We start from the raw sequence: 21,047 nt of genomic DNA, 5'->3' as shown, positions 1-21,047 counted from the left end.
GTGCTTAAAAGCATATTTAATTAAACCCCTGATATGGCTTCCGAAGAGGAAAGCAGAATTTGACGAAAGGAAGTGATTCACAAATAAAGACAAAAGAAATTCGATGTTCGAAAAGATTCGTACTGGTGACGTTAGTTGTTTGTAGCCAAGTGAGAGCACTTCGTATGTATATATATATATATATATATATATATATATATATATATATATATATATATATATATATATATATATATATATATATATATATTCACACATATATATACATATATGTGTGTATTGCCTATGACGTCACCAGAGGCATCAGAACCCTTATTAAACCATTGCATCCGAAAACTGTATAGAGTTTTATGAGATAAAAAAAACCTTGTGGTTTAATTTACGAGGCTTATTTAAATAGAGTTATTTATGATGGATGTGTCGGTTTTAGCTCGGAATTGAGATCTGGCGTTTTATTTTAAAAAGAAAGGATAGTAATGGATGAGTTTAGTTATTTTCTTTATAATTTATTATAAAGACACAAATACAGCCGTTATCTACTATAATCCATATAATTATAATAATTAAATAAGCATACGTTAATGATCCATATAATTAAGAACGAGCAAATACAACACTTGGCAATACTGCAGCGGATTCGGCTCTACCAGGGATTCGCCGAATTCCGAAAAAGACCCTCTCTCCGGAACTTAACTGAGATGGACACTCTTGACTTCTGACAGACTTTTTTTTTTTTTTTTTTTTTACCACACTCAAACATAACTCAACAGGTTTATTCGCTCTAGTCAGCACTTCTACGTCGTTATTTATTTTCATTTATTTTCCTTCTTCATATTTACGTAATTTTTTTTTTTACGTCCTTTCAATCATCAATTTATTGTATTTTTAGACTTTTTTTTTTAGAAGTGTGAGTTATTCTGCCCAAATCAGCTAAGTTGGATTGTGGAGAACAATTATGATAATGATATTCGTGCTTCTTTTTATTATGCTGGAAAATAGGGTGATGACTCCTATATTATAACATAGAGAATTCATTTATCAACAAAATAGAGTTTCAGCTCTGATTCATATACATATGCATGTATACACGATATGCATACATTTGTAAAATGTATGATTACAAGTATATGCATATACACGTATACATGCACATATACACACATCATTAAGAGTCACACAATATAACATTTAAGTTTCAGATAGAATTAAACTTGGAACTATTAGTTTAATCAATAATAACAGGAATTAGAATTTTTGTTCTTTTAAACATAACAACGGTTCATCATATTCCTTTTCCAAGAATATTATTTGCAGTAATAATAATAATAAAGACTGACACAATGCAACTTAAACTCTCTTTATATATATGTGTGTCAAAGGAAACTGGAGATCCTCAACAAATGGCATTATAACGCACAAAGCAACGGATATATATATATATATATATATGTATATATATTTTCATCGTATTTGGCACTCTCTCTTACAAGTGCGAAAATCACCCTCTTCGTCGTGGAAACTTGAACCTTAAGGCGTTGCTGCTGGGTGACGTACGTACCTGCTTACTGCATCTGCTTCTTTCATGATTGCAACTGCTTCGAATACCTGCTTAATAACACCCTATTCTACAGCAAGGAGAATGAACTTTTTTTTTTTATGTTGGCGAAACATGGACACCACAAGGACAGTTTTTGTGGCTTGAATGATATATATGAAATCCTTAGCATGTCTGCTGTTTGATTGTTTTGATTTGTTATGATGAATCGTGACACCTGCCTTACACATGTAAACAGCTTTACAAAAATGGGGGTAGAGGGGTTTCTCTTACGTCAAGCGATGCTTCGTCTAATTCTTCTCCTCATTCTTCTTCTTCTTCTTATTCTTCTTTTTCTTCCTTCTCCTCCTCTTCTTCTTCTGCCTTTAAGCAAAACATTTCTTCTCTTTCCTTCAAAGAATCAGTTTAATAACTCTCGTCGACCTTCTCATATTGGGCCATGATTTGGATGGCCACTATTCGTGCACGCCAATAACTGTACATATTTTTTTTTTTTTTTTTTTTTTTAGAGAAAAAGCGCCACACCAGCTCTTTTAGTTTCACATAATCGTTTCCCCACACAGCCTCCTCCACAATAACTCTTTATCGTCCTATTTTTCTCTTTTCATCTGTAACAAAAACATTGTCATGAAGAGAGAGAGAGAGAGAAGCATCCGGGTGGAAGTAGTAGCAGTAGTATTCTGGGGACAGTCAGACATCGCTGAGAGATTCCCTCATCTGTCAATGCACTCGTGTCATCATCATCACTCGTCTGCTTATTTTCTCTCTTTTAATACTAATCTACACGTACACTACAAGGAAGAGAGGAAAGGTAACTCTAAATCTTACATCTTGGGAAACAGCTGATGTGACTTCACACACTACACAGCAAATCTGATTACCAAAATAATTATTACATATTCTATATACGTCTCTGGATGACAATGTAATGAATGAAGATTTATATCACTCACGTATAGATATCTAACTCGGACTACCGTTTACTACACATTACAGGCAAGTTTGTTTACCATTGATCTGGTTGGACATTTATTGTAATCATTGGTCAAAAACACTTACTTACTGGTGGGTTGATGTGGGATTTAAGGAGGACCAAAATACATCAAAAATTAGGTCTGTATGTAGTTATCTTTTTTTTTTTCATTGCAATGGGGTAGAAGTAAGTCTCTTACTTTAAAATAAAAGAAGAAATTTCACATATTTGTACTTAGAGTATGAGAATGCCACAAAGAAGACATAAAGAAATAATTGACTGACATGTTTAGTTTTGTAGTTTTAAGGTGACAAGAGCGTTCTCTTTTATCATTATTAAAGTACACAAAGAATAAATCATCAAATGTTCTCTTTTAATGAAATATGGTTAAAGCAGGTTGACTAGTAGCACATGTGCAAAATTTTTTTTCCTTTTTTGTTTGTTTTTTTTTCTCTGGTCGTATATAAATTATAACAAGAGAGGATGGTGTGTGTGCTATCGGCGGAGATTGGGTTAGACGCGCTGTTTATTGGAGATTCTAGACGGGGCAAAATTGGACCTTATGCAGACCTCTCTCCGAGAGTCACACGCGAATATGTACCTTATTTAGGCCTGGCATAAGGAGATGTTCTGCGCCTCGACCGATTTACGGCGGAAGGCAGAGTCTGCTTGTAGGCCAGCCATCGGCCGCTCCCGCCTGCCCCTTCTGAGGAAGGACGATGAAGTTTGGAATTACTCATCACTGAAGGCAAGTCCTTGGCAGGGGGCTAAAATGCAGCAGCTCTGTGCACGCGTTTCAGGGCACGAAGTTATATCCTGTCCATCCTGCGAGGAGCGACAGACCTGTATCCTTTTCTTTTTTTTATATCCTCTTTTTTTTTTTGAGTAACAAGATTTTTTGGTCATCGTGACGGTGTGTAAAAAGAAAGTTATTTTTATTTCAATTCACTCATTAATTTGAATGCATTAAAATTAATTAATATTTTTGGGGTATGTCTAGTTGGAAGCAATCGGTCACCATTGGTATAAAAAAATACATTGTTTATTTAACTATTTATCTCATTGGTTTTTTTCTCTAAGTAATTGCGTCGTTCTAATATTGATTTCATTTTATATTACTTATCTGCCAGTTTAGTAATACATACCATGTGGATATTCATTAGTAATACGTATAACAGTGTGAAGGATGAATAACTAAGAAAACCAAAATGCCCTACTATTGGTAAATGTGGGATTCATATCATAAAATCAACATACAAAAGATGTTTCACTCAAAATACATCAAAGATTTCAAGCAAAATGTTAATCCATTTTATCCCTTTTCTCTCTTCGCTGAAACAGTGTCTGATTTTTGACTGAGCATTCCATCAATTCAGCCCTCATATTGTTACTATTTCAAAATCAACCAAAATTCGGTTTTGTTTCCAAAACATCAAAGGCTGTGCCGTCACGACGCCCCTCCTTTCAGATGAACAGAACTGCATTTAGCTGCCAAGCACTTGTCCCCAGCAATAATTATAAAATTATAAATATTATTGTTAAGAGTATTTATCCGTGCAAAAGCTAAGCCTTGCACATAAAGACATTTTTAATGCTAGGCCTTGAAACGACAGGGGACATGGCTTACTTAGGGAAACTGTTAGATATGAATGTTTATTTAGGAAATGATAAAAAAATCATGGTTTTTTTTTATTTATGCATGGAGGGTGATTTAATAGACTCCACTGTGATTTGGTTTTAGACACACTATCGCTAGGAAACCACAGAGTTTCTTAACATTTTAATGAATAGGACTAACACCATCCGAAAGCAAAGGAATATTTATTGGAAAATAACAGGTTAAGTGACTTCTTTGATCGTGACCAGGAATCGTATTGAATGAAAGTACACCTTTAAAGTTTTTTTTTTTTTTTTGCAACTATAGATACTTCTGTTAGCCTCCATTAAACTTTAAATACTTAACAGCTGTATATTGTTTTTAAAAGTGGTGGATATATTCGTGGCCTTTTAACTCGTTGGGGTATCTCAGTAAGAAGGTAAAAAGATAGCGAAGCAGTCGGAAATAAAAAGAGATATACATTAAACTTGACAGACAAGTAAAAACCAATATTTACAATGTAAAATTTTGTCGCATGACTCGCTTTAATAAATACTGTACCATTTTTGTGAGTATAAAAAGGAAGCATAACATTTTACCAGTAGAAAAAAAACTCGCGCAATAAATTATCTCAGCAAACTCTTTTAAAATCATTTGAGCATGTTTGATGATTATTTCTTTATCAACGACCCCCACCCCTTAAAAATACGATCTGATCATCAAATAATGAGTTCAGAATTATTTTCCAGAGCACATTTTCCTGTTTAGGTTCGACTACCGTTACGGGTAGGTCAGTGTTGAACTTAACATTGGCTCTGTCAAGTATATAACTTGTTAGAGCCTGGTTTTCTAGTGGTTGCTGGGTCATATAATGGAAGTTAAGTTCAATAAGAGAGAGATTTTAAGCAATATACTTAAATACCGAATACCCCTAAACAGATATTTAATTATGAACTTTTTATAGCAAACATTTGATGATCGTGTATGCTATGCAATGTATGTATGCTTACGAATTATCAAAAACATTCCTTTTTCCAAATTACGACTTTTGCCCCCCAAAAAACTCATTATTTAAAAATGTTTACTGTTTTCATTTTTTCCTAAGTAACTGGCTAAACGACTGATTTCAACTCAAAGTTTTTTTTAGCATGAATGAACCGTACAAATAGAATTCGACAAAAGAATTTATTAGTTTCAATTAAAAAGCTCAGTATATATCTATGTATATGTATATATATTTAGATAAATAGATAGATAGTTGGATATATAGGTAGACACACACACATATATATATATGTATATATTTATAGCTAGACATATATATAAATATATATACTGCATATATATATATATATATATATATATATATATATATATATATATATATATATATATATATATATATATATATATATATATATATATATAATGTATGTATATATGAGAGAGAGAGAGAGAGAGAGAGCGAGAAAGAGAAAGGCTTTTATGCACAGTTTCTAGCGTGAGTCAAACTTAGATTTACCTGGCAATATCCACCACATTTCTTCAAATCGCGCTTCACAAGAAATTATGTCACCCCCAGTCACTTAAACTGTTACCTTTTGCTTCTTTAGTTTTAAGATGCTATTTAAAAAATGAATTTATCATCCAGTTTTAGAGAAGAAGAAATGAAATGCAAGGAAAAAAAACCCAATGAAGTATAGAAACCTGGTACATCTAAAAAAGATCACAAGATTCGATTCTACAAAATTGGTTAGTAAGGATTTCACCAGAGTTGGGAAAATGCTGAAAAAAATACTTACTCATCAGGTCAAAGCTGAATTAAAAAAATTCTTTGATCATGTGTCTTTTTTTTTTTTTATATCGGAACAAAAAAAAAGGGGGGGATAATAGTTCAGTACAACCTAATGAAACACTGAACATAAAGTACACGTATATATATAGATATCCAGTCTGAAAAGGGTGTTCTTAAACTTGTATTTACACTTTGCCAAAAGAAAAAAAAAATGATAGGACATCATGCAGAGTAACACAAAATATTTCTAAATTATCTGTGCATAACTGACATCATTGTAGGTTGAGCTGCCTAATGTTGGACCTCACTTAAAGGCTAGATCAGTATCGATTATATATATATACACATATATACATATATATACATAGAAATATATACATACACATGTATATACGGCGTGCATATATACCTTATACAATAGAAGGTAAAGGGTAGGGTATGCAGCACTGAACTGCATTGTATATTCCCCGATGCACCTGTCATGTTACATATCTCAGTTTGTGCTCAGGTGCTGTGACTGACAACAATTCATTCGGCGGCAAAGCAAAATGTCTGAGCTTTGGAGTCATCTCAGATTCTTTAAAGAAACTATGACACTCTATGGCTGCTGGAATTTGTGAAATGGCTTGATTTACAAAAGCGCATGTAGACATAGATATAAACACAGTGTATTTCTTCAGTTATTCAAATACACATGCACTTATTCAATAGCTACATGTTACTGAGTTATTATAACTGACACTTCAGAGAAAACAATTAAAGTTACTGATTCCCAATTTAAAAAAAAAGATATGAAATAATGTTGACTTACAAATTTCCATTATTATATTCTTATTCAACGATCATATGAGTGTATGTATGCACATATATACCAATCATGAACTGTAAGAATGTTAACCTTTCCTCAAGAAACCTCTTATCATTTCATCCTGAACCAATTATCGATTAGGAACCGGGATGATTCAATCAATAGAAGACGCACGAGGATTTTTGACTGATATCGAATCTTTCGTCTGTGTTATAACTAGTCCTTCTGCCTTGACACATACACATGGGCACTCACACACACAATCTATATATATATATATATATATATATATATATATATATATATATATATATATATATATATATATATATATACATATATATATATATATATATATATATATATATATATATATATATATATATATATATTTATTTATTTACGAAAAGAGATAAAGCGAATAATATTCGTTCTAGTTACCAGTTACTTTGTAATTGACCAGTCGATTCTTAACTCCGTCAATACGCAACTACTCGCGTTATTACCTATCTCTTTTAACGAAGGACCTTTGATATAGAAAAAAAAATAGCTGGAATATAAATATGCAGAAAATTAAATAACCGATATTCCTTCCTGGACGGAATATATATATAAAGTTTTCATATCAGTCACTGATGGGACATTCTTATAAAAACTGCGCTGTTCTTGAATCTCATTTCAATATAGCATCTAATTATGCGCATATTAGAGGATGATCGGTACTGGTATCATAATTGTTATCATTGCTGTCAGTAATAGCAGTACAAGAAAAACAGACCCACTGTTCGTAAAGACCTTTCGTGACGCGTTCTCCCAAAGAAGCGTTTCGGATGCCTAAATTTCTCCGTCACCTGTCACACACTACACGCATGCGTCATCTATATACGGCGATTTCATTTTTCCGATACGGTATACTTGCGAGGAGATGACCAACAGAACTGACACCAGTACAGTGCTTAATGATAAAAAAGAGCTTGCGCCGTCACCCCATCTCTCTCTCTCTCTCTCTCTCTCTCTCTCTCTCTCTCTCTCTCTCTCTCTCTCTCTCTCTCTCTCTCTCTCTCTCTCGATGAAGATTGAACAAAACTTTACTGTAGCTAAAACTGAAGAGAAGCCTAATTTTCATCAGTCTCTCTCTCTCTCTCTCTCTCTCTCTCTCTCTCTCTCTCTCTCTCTCTCTCTCTCTCTCCAGAGATTAGGCTGATAATTTTGCTGTACCTGAAACTGAAAGTGAACTCAAATTTTCACCATAACTCTCTCTGTCTCTCTCGACGAAGATTGAACTAATAACTTTACTGTAGCTAAAACTGAACCCTAATTTTCTTCAGATCTCTCTCTCTCTCTCTCTCTCTCTCTCTCTCTCTCTCTCTCTCTCTCTCTCTCTCTCTCTCTCTCTCTCCAAAGATTAAGCTGATAATTTTACCGTACCAGAAACTGAAAGTGAATTAAAATTTTCATCAGAACTCTCTCTCTCTCTCTCTCTCTCTCTCTCTCTCTCTCTCTCTCTCTCTCTCTCTCTCTCTCTCTCTCTCTCTCTCTCCCCAAAGATTAAGCTGATAATTTTAATGTACCTAAAACTGAAAGTGAACTCAAATTTTCATTAGAACTCTCTCTCTCTCTCTCTCAATTAACCTCAGTGAATATTAAGATGAACTCAGCGGGGTCCCTATATATCTCCTAATAACTCTGGTAATGTGACATTAGTTTAGAGAATCGAGATTTTATTTTTGTAAATAGTTACGTTCGCAAAAATGAATAACGTCAATGATTATTTATTCAAAGAGAGATGACTGACTGTAATAGCTAAACAAAAACAAATAGCCGTAAATAGAGTACTCTTACGAAGCGTCGTTACTGCATTATTGAAAGTCAATTCGTGACGCATCTTTTCATGAAAATTATTTATGAGATTTCCAGCTCAGTTTTGTCTAAGCGCCTTTCAGTCGCCATTTAATCATTTAATCTGCTATAGGTTCATGCATGACGAGTTTAAGACTGGCTCTTCACAAAAGCCCAAACATTTGAGGTCGGGAAATTAGCGGTTATCTTGTATATTTTAATGTTCATAAATACAAATATGTACATATATATTTATGCATATATATATGTATATATTTATATATACTATATATATATATATATATATATATATATATATATATATATATATATATATATATATATATATATATATATATATATATATTGCTTCACGTGTTGCCATTTCTTGTACGAAGTACTAGCTAGGTAAATTCAGCTCAAGTATTTCACGATTACAAAATTTTGAATTATGATATTCATTAGAGAAAGAAAATACCAGAATGTGTGGAAATTCAAATTGGATTTTGAGAAAAGATTTTTGACAAAGGAAGGAAAGCATTATGAAAAAAATAATGCCTGTCACATCTGAATAATTAAAGTAGGTATTGTTAGCAGTCAAATACAGGAGAATCGGTATTATCCTCGATTTTATTCGGCTAAGAAGTATAGATATATATATGTGTGTCAGCATCTCATAAGCATTTGATATTTAACACAGATATGAGCAGCATCATTTAATACGGGCAATAAAATAGAGCTATTTATCTCAGCATTTATAAAGTTACAGTTCACTTTTAAAAAGTCTTTCTCATCCACTCCTGCATAATGGGTAAGGAGCCTGGCAAAAAAAAAAAAAAAATCGGACATAGGACCCCCCCAAAAAAAATTCAAAATACACATTTCACTCTTATTTCCACTGACTGACCTTTTCCTTCTAACGTAACGAAGACCATATTATAAGAACAACACTTCTCTCTCTGCATTTCCTTATCATCTTATCTATTTTGATTCTGTCTTTTTGTTTTTAAAACTACATACAAATATATTCTCGTTTTCTCTGGAAAACCCTTGAAGAAGGATTTAGGCTTTTTTTTATATTTTTATTCTTAGTTTTTTTTTTTTTTTTTTTTTTTTTAAGAAGGGGAATGAAGCCAGGATCTGAAGTGTGTGTGTCCCCTTTACTTACCGTAGGATTCTCCGTTATAAACTTCTGCGAACTCGTCTGGTCCGTAATCGGCATATTCATCGTATGCGAATCTGAGGAAATAGACAGAAATCGATGAAAAAAAACTCGATGCAGCTCGTGCTTGAAGATTATGGCATCATGGCGGGGGGGGGGGGGGAGAGAATAGGAAACAACAGAAATGGGTAGAATATTCGATGCAGCTCGTGCTTGAAGGTTATGGCATGATGAAGGGAGAGAGAGAGAGATTAGAATTTTATCACAGAAAGCGAATTTTTATATCTTCTGATTTGAATGAGAGAGAGAGAGAGAGAGAGAGAGAGAGAGAGAGAGAGAGAGAGAGAGAGAGAGAGAGAGAGATCAATTATCAAAGAAAAGTCAACAGAGAAAGCAGAAAGCAAAGAGCACATTCGTTTTAACATTTGTGAAAAACAAGACGAATAACAAATTTGATCATGTCAATAATGCAAGTGCATGCCATTATATTTTTACTTAGTTGTTAGTAATATCAAATGTCGTGAAAGACAAGAACTCAATCGCAGTCTGAATACAGGCATCCTTAACCTACAGTACAGCGTAAAAGCGTCTGGGGACGGCGTACCGCACTCTACACCATTGGCAATCATTTATATTTCCCTCATGAAGACCGTACGTTTTGCCTTCAAAATATCCATCGCTACTTCTTCGTATATTTTTTATTTTAATTTCTGTTTAATAAAACTACCTTCATTTCCTCCCCCACAGGGTAGCCAATGGGTTGTTTTTCTGTTGATCACTGTTCCACATGTCAATAAAACTGTTATATCACTTTTTGCTATGCGGGTTTATCTCTCACTACTAGGCTATAATTGCACTTCAGATCTGGTAACTCCCTGCTCAAGGCGGTATCTCTCCTAAGACATATAAGTGTCTTATGTAATCCGATTTAAAATACATAAGGAAACCAACCTGTCTAATCTTTCATCCCACATAAGAGTATCTGCTTTGAGTTGGCACTCAGTCCCATTATAGTCTGCTGAAGGCTTCAGCCTCTACCAACGACTGATCCAGTTACTAATTCCCAACCAATATTCATCAACCCCTGAGCTTTTTCTCTATTCCTTTTTTTTTTTTACATTTTTCTTCGCTACCTTCCATCCCATTTCCAATAACCATTATAGGGAATATAGTACGGGTGCCAGCAGTATTTTTCATATAACTATCTTTACACATAACTACTAAATGTATCTTCCACAGTTTCACGCCATATTTTTTTTTTTTTTTTTTTACTTTTATGATGCAATGGCACCTTTTCTCGTAAGCTCAGTTTTATCACATATGTTTACAGTTGACTAAATTTCCTCTTGATGAGTCGTTTAATACGAATTTATCGTTCGCCGGTTTTTAAACGGTGTAGTTTCACTGTTAAATTCAAAACGGAATACTTTTCTTAATCAAAATTCCACTGCTCTTCCGCTGCCATCTCTTGAATGATCAGTTGCACTTCTGTAGCGGGCATTTTTTTTTTTGTCTAGCAACGGTTTTCCTTAAAAAGATGTTTACAAGCATCTCACAACGGATCATGCTTCTTCCCACTTCGGAACGCAAGGTACACGTGCAAACAGTAATAAAAAATATTAAAAGGTATTCTGCTCATTTCCGAGGCTTTAAATGTTGTTCCGTCTAAAACGAGTGTCACTAATTCATATTTATTCTTCCAATCCTCCGGACATATAATTCTAATGTTCCTTTTATTTTTTCCTATTCACTGCATCTGTCACCCGTCATTTTCATGCATTAGTTTCCGTCAGTCGCCTCAAAGTCCTGTCTGTTGGTTTTCCTTTTACACAAACAGACGCACAGATAGATAAAATACCTTTCATATTGATATGCAAATCGTCTTTCAAATGTCATTTGTATGTATTAACGAAGGATAATTTCTTCCGCCATTCCTCTACAGTTCTTGTCTGTTGGTGTATTTTACAGCTAAGTATATAGATAGATCGATAGATAGATAGCCTTTCGCACACAAAAAAAGATACATCGACGTACAAACAGACAGGCAAATTTCGCGTGATTACATGCCACACCAAAGGGGGAACTGCAAAATCCAAGCATCAAAACACGAGCGGCAATTCGGCTTTTATTCCGCCACTCTCCGGGCATCAAAACAGAGAGCATTAGCGTCATAACCAAAGTTATGCTGAAAGTTGGACCGTTTCGAAGGCTTATGGTCCGTGGGAATAACGGACAGCTTGTGCGTCCGTACAGTGTCTATAGATATACACATATACACAACATCCGTGCCTACACGCGCAACATTGATCTTCATCATCATCATCATCATCAATGCAATTCGTCCTTTTTTTTTTTTTTTAGGTAATCCGGAGAGATTTATAATGCGCGATCGTCCGATGACCCTCGTAAAGTCTCGCCGTAAACGTGTTTGCGCAAAATATAAATTGAAAGAGCACCTGATTTATCTCCTCATCGGGGAGCGCAAAATTGGGAACCAGCCATCATCAATGAGGTGGGCGCTGATCGATAGAGGTTGGGATAACAATAGGTGAAGGCGGTTGTGCGTGTTTTTTGATACACACACACAGAGAGAGAGAGAGAGAGAGAGAGAGAGAGAGAGAGAGAGAGAGAGAGAGAGAGATTTGTTGAGTCTGAGCTTTCAGTATGGAAAGTGGACGGAGAATGATTAAATCTCTGGACCGCTAAAGAAGGGTCTTACATTTGACAGACAGAGAGAGAGAGAGAGAGAGTGTGAGCTTTCAGTATGGAAATTAAACGGAGAATCTTACATTATTATTATTATTATTATTATTATTATTATTATTATTATTCAGAAGATGAACCCTTTCATATGGAACAAGCGCACAGAGGCCATTGACTTGAAATTCGAGCTTCCGCAGAATATGGTGTTCATTAGAAAGAAGTAAGAAGAGGTACAGGGACATACAGCAAGAAGAGATCCCACTTATTAATTTAAAAAAGGAAAACCTAAATGAATAAATATATAAAAATGTGGCTCATTCTACTTATAAATAGCATCTGCAACTTGGCAAACATGTTAAAAGCTCTAGAAGTAGTAACAGTCATGATAATAATACATTAATAATACTCAAGTCTACAAAGATAATGATGATGATAGTGTTGATAATGATAAGGCAGAGGAGGAAGAATAATAGAAATTGGCAAGTGATATTATTTTTTTAGTTTTCTGTAAAATAAAGCTATTGTTTCGGCTTTGTCTGTCCGTCAGCACTTTATTCTGTCCGCACTTTTTTCTGTCCTCACTTTTTCTGTCCGCCCTCAGATCTTAAAAACTGCTGAGGCTAGAGGACTGCAAATTGGTATGTTGATCATCCCCCCTCAATCATCAAACATACCAAATTGCAGCTCTCTAGCCTCAGTAGTTATTATTTTATTTAAGGTCAAAGTTAGCCACAATCGTGCTTCTAGCGACGATATAGGATAGGCCACCACCGGGCCGTGATTAAAGTTTCATGGGCCGCGGCTCATACAGCATTATACCGAGACCACCGAAAGATAGATCTATTTTCGGTGGCCGTGATTATACGCTTTACAGAAAACTCGATTGCGCCGAAGTTTTTTTTTTTTTTTTTTTTTTTTTTTTTTTTTTTTTTTTTTTTTTTTTTTGCGAGAAAGTTCAACTTTTAACAAAATGTTCCTAATTACTGGACTGTCACGTTACACGTAGCCTTGGGCAACTAGGAATTCGAAACTCGAAACGAAAGTAATATTTATAGAATTTTTTTAAACTAATGGAATAAGGGACATCACTGTGACGTGGGAGCTGACTATGACTGATTGTTCATCCAGTGACTGAACTTATTATCAACACGGTAGCAAATTCCTGAGATATATGCTAGCATTGCACCAGGCCCGGTTTTTTGCCATGCCCCTAGGGTGGGTTAGGTTTAATTACGTTAATCTGAGTTGTAATTTGGATGTGGGAAACATAACGAGTTTATTTTCAAGAAAATTCTATGGTTAGTTTTTAAGACATGGCGTCCCGCTTTTTTGTTACATCTCGGGGAAATGCAACCCGGTAGGGAAGTAGTGTGAGGTGCTTTCTAGGCACTACTACTTAAGGTTCTTTGCAGCATCTCTTCGGCCACCGGCTGCAACCCATTTCATTCCTTTTACTGTACCTCCGTTCATCTTCTCTTTCTTCCAGCTTACGTACCACCTTCACCTAACAGTTGTTGCTAACTTTTCCTCACGTTACACCTTTAAAACCGTTTTGCTCTCAATTCCCCTTGCGGCGCTGAACGACCTCTTAAGTCCCAGTGCTTGACCTTTGGCCTAAATTTTATATTCCATTCAATTCCGTTAACAACCAATTCGACTAATATAAATAAGAGAAAAATTCTGATTAAAATGATTAGCCAATGGAAAGTACAAAAGGCACATTAGTTACGTACCTAATTTGATTATAAACCATAAGCAACCTCAATGACTAACATCCCCTTGGTTTTTTCGAAAATAAATAAAAGTTGTCCTCTAATCAATTATAAATTCTGACATATCTTACTTAAAATTAATTTACAACAGAAATTAGGCTTAGCAAGGTATCGGGAGGTTTTATAAAAACATATTATATATATATAAACACACACACACATATATATATATATAAACACACACACACATATATATATATATATATATATGTGTGTGTGTGTGTGTGTATACTGTATATATGTATGTATACGTATATATATACATATATAATATATACTGTGTATATGTATATATATACAATATATATACATGTGTCTGTGTGTTTATATATATGTATATAATACCCCTGCGTTGTAATTTTCAAGAACGTACTTTATCTCTGAGTGATTAATTCCATCTAAAAGTTGTCCCCACTTGGGGGAACTTGGGAAACAGGAGCAGAACTCCAAGAAATCGAACGAAGGAGAACTTACTCTGGAGTGTCGAAGGGATAGTGCCGAGGATCATCGTCATGGATGCCGTAGCTGTGGTCGAGGGCGAGCTTTGCCTTGTCCAGGATGGACAGGACGCGTCGCTTGGCTGGAGGAGGAGGGATGGGCGGGGGTAGCGAAGCCGGTAATTTCCTCACCAAGGGCGGCAGTCCGCGGTGGGCGGGGTGACCCGGATGGGCTGCCAGAAGACGCGGGTGTGGGGGAATGCCTCTTCCTCGGAGCCCCGGGGGCAAGGGCGGCCCCGGGGGCGCTGGTCCGACGACATTGCCCCGGTGTTCCGGACCTTCTGGCGGAAGCAGTTCTATAATGCAGAAGCAGGATTTGGGGTGATTCGTTTTTTGAGAAGGGGAAGAGGCTGAGAAAATAAATTGGTTTATGTTTTCTGTTTTGGATTTTCATACAGTTTCTCAGTTTTGCAACATACTCAGTATTTTACAAACTATTATAAGTCAACGCTGCCTATGGTGTATCTTCCATTCGTCAGAAATTTGCTTTATAATACTGCTTTGAATCTTAAATGAACTTACCATTAATGTTCATAAGTTTTCAGGAAAGTATTCAAGATAAGTCTAACTCATGTATTTTACCCAACTGATAATTAACGTAATTATGTGAACTCTTTCTCTCATATTTCAGTACTTTTAACCTTCATCTTTAGTGCGATTGTAAGTACCCAGAGTCATGTTATTCTCTCTCTCTCTCTCTCTCTCTCTCTCTCTTCAGTACTTATGACCTTCACCTTTAGTGCGATTGTAAGTACCCAGTCAAGTTATTCTCTCTCTCTCTCTCTCTCTCTCTCTCTCTCTCTCTCTCTCTCTCTCTCCAACACACCTGGGGGAGTTAGTGCCGGAGGGGGCCGCTCTCCAACCCCACCGCCCCCTTCACCGCCCCCTCCTGAAGGTGCTGTTGCCCCACCGGCCTGAGGATCGCTGATGAGCTCCATCTCTCTGATCTGTTCTTTTCTGATGTCGTCGTTGTTGTCCGGAACTAGGTACCTCCGGACCTCGGCGAGGGCGTAGGCGATTCGGGCGTGGGCCTCCGCGGGCGAGGCGAAGGCAGTGATCTCCACGTGAAGGTCTTCTGTCAGGTGGACGTATTTGGCGTCGCCGGAAGCTCGGAGCTCCTCTTCCTGGAAGGAAAGTGTCGAACAGATAAATTTATAAGTTGTTAATTAAAGTCGATAAAAAAAGAAGGTTTGAATTAAATTCTTTTTGAATGTTATTGCGAAATTCATGTCCAATTTAGCCTCAGACCTTTTATGGAAATAAACTTAGAGGAAAGTGTCAAACAGATAAAATGTCTAATTGATAATTAAAAGGATTAAAAAAAAGTGTTTTGATTAAAAGGATTAAAAAAGGGTTTGAATTACATTGTTTTAAATAATACGGCCAAATTTAAATCCATTTTATTCTCAAAGACCTTTTATGGAAATAAAGACATTTATATTCTCTAATTTCACGACGCTTTAAATTTACATCCAGTTTATCCCCAAAATTCTTTTATGGAAATAAACATTAATAATCTCAAATTTCTCGAGGCTCTGTGAAGGAACGATTCCATATGACCTTTATACGTTGTATTCGTTTCAAGTCAAGAAACTATATTAACTATATATTTATACTGACCATACAAAGAACTCCACTGAGAACGAGCCCATTACGCCATCATTTCAATCATTTTTTAAAGAATGAGAACATTATTTTCTCTCTCTCTCTCTCTCTCTCTCTCTCTCTCTCTCTCTCTCTCTCTCTCTCTCTCTCTCTCTCTTTTCGGTAGCAAATTATTGTTAAAAGAGAGAAAATTATTCTCTCTCTCTCTCTCTCTCTCTCTCTCTCTCTCTCTCTCTCTCTCTCTCTCTTTATGCAGCAACTTCATTTCGTAAACGAATGAGCTGAGTCAGTCTCTCGTCTACTCACTGTTTCCATCCGGCACTTATAAAAAAAAATAATAATAATAAATGAAATAAATAAATTACCACCTACAACCTCCTCTTAAAGCACTCTTGCACAAGCTTTCCCAATGAATTCTAACACGACAAAGGTAACAACAGCGCCCAGAGAACCGTTCGGACAAAGAGCTTAGTTTTCCTAATTTCCTGTCTCCATACTAACCGGCCATTTCGCTTAAGTCTTCGACACGCGTATTCTGCATAACAGAAGGAAAGAAGATTCAGGATCCTATTTTGTTTTGGGATGTTGAAGGTTCCAGCATCGAAAAAAGAATGCTAAAAATGTCACGTTAAATTACTTGTTTATAGGAGTTTCTAGAAAGCTGAATTATGAAACGTATGGGACATGTTTTTTATATATATATATATATATATATATATATATATATATATATATATATATATATATATATATATATATATATATATATCTATATATATATATATATATATAATATAATTTTATATATATATATATGTATTATATATATATTATATAATTTATATATAGTATACATATATATATATATTATATATATACAGCATACATACATACTGTATATATTTTGATGCACTCCGACAGCCCGAAATAAGAAACAACGGTCGCCGACACTTTTGGAAAATCTTTTATGATATATTTAAGACTTGCAATGTAAAATTCAGGCCAAGGACCAGACGCTAGGACCTATGAAGTCATTCAGCGCAGAGATGGAAAATAAGAGTAAAGAAGGTTTTAAAGGTGTAACAGGCGAAACAACAGTTATGAGATAGTGGAAAGTAAGATGGAAGAAAGATAATAAGAACTGAAGTACAGTAAAAGGCATGAAAGAGGTTGCAGCTAGGGGCCGAAGGGCGCAGCAGTTAACATTAAGTAATGCCTACAGTGCACCTCGTGAGGCGCACCGATGTCGCTCCCCCACTACGGGGTATTCAAGACCCTTAAATATAAAACTAATTAATCAGCTTCAACTGCGTTAGAAATCAGAGCTCAAAACTATGCACCATTCAAGCACCCATTTATTTCTTTCTTATCTAAATCAATTAGACAGGTTAACTGTACTCATAACTTACAAATCGGTAACAAGGAGGATAAATTTCAATCGTCTTCTTGACCATTAAGTCGTCAGAGATTCTCCATCTGACACCTTCCCATCCAAACTCACTTCTTCGATCTGGTACCCATTAACGACTGGGTGAGTAAATCCTGCCCTTGACTCACCTGCATTCAGCTACAATCGAGACCTTATTAACCTCTCAATCAATTTTCAATGTTAGAATCACGTTTTATTATATGATATAGTTCCGAATAAAACGTTTGCAGAGAGAGTGAACAAACGTGTAAGTTACACAAAACCCACCCTTACACACACACACACACATTATATATATATATATATATATATATATATATATATATATATATATATATATATATATATATATATATATATATATATATATATATATATATATATATACCCCATTTACTGTAAATAAGTTCCGTCTCATTTGATAAAGTCTGATATACAGAAGATAATAGCAAAAAGAAAACATGTTTAAAAAGGTCATAATCGGTAGAATCTAAATGATCTCTAAAAGAAATGAGCAAAATCTATAATAGAATGTTTAAGAGACCTATTTTTTTAAAAGGTCTATCCCTCCTCGCTGGCAACTCCGTCCATACGAAGCACAGGAAATAAACGTGATATCTATTCGCCAAAAAGTTAACGAGTTTCTTTCCGAGTTTGCAAAGTTAGTCTGAAGAACATCTCCCTGACTGACAATCGACAATCTTCAAAAAGTCTGATTATATTTAAAAAATGTCGTTTTTTAAGTAATTTCAGCATTCCACTTTGATTACATTAACTCTGAATTAACAAATAAAAATAATCTATAAAAAAATATTCATTGTAATGCACAGAGTTTCTTACTAACTTTGTTTCTTACAAGCTTTGTACAGTTAATCTGAAGAACATCTCCCTGACTAACATCCAGTGATCTTCGAAAAAGTCTGAATATATTTTCAAAAAAGTTTTCCAGTTAATTCCGCTTTGATTTCATTAATTAAAATTAATAAGAAATAATCTACCAAAGTATTCACTCATTGCAAGCCGCAGACTTTCGAAATTTAGATCGCAGGATGAATCTCAAAAGGACACCTCCCTGACTAACATTCGATAATCTTCAAAAAAAAGTCTGAATATGTTTTTAAAACTGTCATTTTTTAAATTAATTTCAGCATTCCACTTTAGTTTCATTCATTCAAAATTAAATAGAAAATAATCTTTCAAAGTATTCACTCCTTGTGACGCGCATACTTTCGAAATTCAGATCGCAGAATGAATCTCAAAAGGCTGAGATCAAGAACATCTTGAAAAACATAAAACCGATCCCGTAAAAGGCCAGAGTTGAGATGCTCCCATCTCAAGAGGAGAGAGAGAAATTCCAAGGCGCAAGCCGTACGTGACGAGGAAGCTTCATCAAGGACGACAATGGATCCTTCCTCTTTTGAACAACTTGATTTTCACGGAACACGAAAGCACACGACGGAGGAATGCGTTGAAGAGGAGGAGGTGGAGGAAGAGGAAGTCTGCGACGTCGTTACGATGTTAGAAGTCAGGCGTCAATTCAACAGACGTTTCTCTGATAAGCACGAGCCGAGTGTACATATCTCACACGCCTTGGCAGACTTCATAAAGAGATTCTAAGGATATGATATATCTCCCTGGTGGTGTCAGTTTCCACCCGACCCCCCACCCCCCTACCCCTTGTCGAGAGGAATGGCAGGACGGGGCGTGAGCATTTAATACCCATCGGAAGATCTGAAGGGACGATCAGAGGTTAAGGTATGTCTCTCGATCTTACTTCTGACGACAGTATCTGTCTTAGCGTGACGATGTTAGAGCGGTATTTATTAATACTGTTAGAAGTTGAGTAGATTTATTACAATCATAAATTATGTAAATTTTCGCATATCAACAAACACACACACACACACACACACACATATATATATATATATATATATATATATATATATATATATATATATATGTATGTATATTTATATTATATATATATATATATATATATATATATATATATATATATATATATATATATATATATATATATATATATATATGTATGTATGTATGTATGTATGTGTGTGCGTTCATACATGGTTATTTCTGTGTATGTGCATGTGTTACAACTCAGTTTACCACTATGTAATATTTAGCACAACTTGTTTGGAAGAACAAAAAATCTCGATTTAACCTAAACCACGCAGTCGAAAACGAAAAGTCGAGATATTTTACTAATGGCAGAATTACTTAGAAACGGATCATCTTAAAAACTACTGAGGCGAGAGGGCTGCAAATTTGTATGTTGATCATCCACCCTCCAATCATCAAACGTACCAAATTGCAGTCCTCTAGCCTCAGTAGTTTTCATTTTATTTAAAGCGAAAGTTAGCCATAATTGTGCTTCTGGCAACGATATAGCATATGCCACCACCGGGCCGTTGTTAAAGTTTCATGGGCCGCGGCTCATACAGCTTTATACCGAGACCACCGAAAGATAGATCTGTTTTCGGTGGCCTTGATTATACACTGTAACTGGTGTACAGAAAACTTGATTGCGCCGAAGAAACTTCGGCGCATTTTTTACTTGTTTAACTCCCAAACTGCTCGCGCCGAAAATCTTAATTACAAAGTTTATTCACCGAGGAATCCTGAAGAAGAAGAAGAAACCGACCGGTGGCACTTTCGTTATAGAGCGTCCGAGAGAGTGCCAAGAAGTTGTCGTAGCCTCTCGAAAAAAAGAAGGCGAAGAGATGGAATAAAATCTTATAATTAACCTCATTAATCTCAACCGGAGATAGGATCCTTCACTCCTCGAGTATGTGAGAGAGTTTCGGAAAAGTTGGGCTCCAGATTTTTGAATTTGTCGTAATTGTGTTCAGAGAGTTTCGGCCCAGGTGACTGATGAGCTATTTTGCTGAGCCCGACTTTTTTTATTTTTCTTATTTTCGTGTGAGTTTTCGTGCTGTGGGGAAAATGCGGTGGGGGTTATGCTGTCTGGGTTACGAGAGAGAGAGAGAAAGAAGAGAGAAGAGGGATTAGGTAGAAAAAAATTTTGCTTGTCCAGTATATTGCCATTTAAAATAAAACTGCCATGATATGGTTCCAAATAAACACAAGTCTTGGTAAGAGAGAGAGAGAGAAAGAGAGAGAGAGGAGGTTAGGTGAGAAGGCAGAAAAAAAAAATAATATGGATTGTCCAGTATATTGCCATTTTAACAGAGAGGACTGAATAAAACTGTCATGAGAGAGAGAGAGAGAGAGAGAGAGAGAGAGAGAGAGAGAGAGAGAGAGAGAATAGGCTACAATGGGCGTCGT

At 35.5% G+C, this 21,047-nt stretch overlaps 1 protein-coding gene across 3 annotated transcripts in view; it reads right to left on the bottom strand.

Annotated features, from left to right (window-relative positions):
• Positions 1-1,873: 1,873 nt before the first annotated feature.
• LOC136848617 (KH domain-containing, RNA-binding, signal transduction-associated protein 2-like) overlaps positions 1,874-21,047 on the bottom strand; it is a 237,285-nt gene continuing 218,111 nt past the window's right edge. The window contains exons 4-7 of one of the 3 annotated variants that reach the window (XM_067120997.1): positions 15,528-15,825; positions 14,679-14,997; positions 9,736-9,806; positions 1,874-2,346 (exon numbers count right to left, since the gene is read on the bottom strand). In XM_067120997.1, coding sequence (XP_066977098.1) covers positions 2,336-2,346; positions 9,736-9,806; positions 14,679-14,997; positions 15,528-15,825 — 699 coding nt within the window. In that variant the 3' untranslated portion in view covers positions 1,874-2,335. Of the gene's footprint in view, positions 2,347-2,746; positions 3,235-9,735; positions 9,807-14,678; positions 14,998-15,527; positions 15,826-21,047 lie in introns of those variants that run through there. The other 2 variants (XM_067120996.1, XM_067120995.1) reach the window with 2 other exon arrangements.

This window comes from Macrobrachium rosenbergii, chromosome 19 (assembly GCF_040412425.1).
Source record: "Macrobrachium rosenbergii isolate ZJJX-2024 chromosome 19, ASM4041242v1, whole genome shotgun sequence".
NCBI lineage: Eukaryota > Metazoa > Arthropoda > Malacostraca > Decapoda > Palaemonidae > Macrobrachium > Macrobrachium rosenbergii.
The sequence above is the reverse complement of the archived record's forward strand: the minus strand, read 5'-3'. Positions and strand labels throughout refer to the sequence as shown.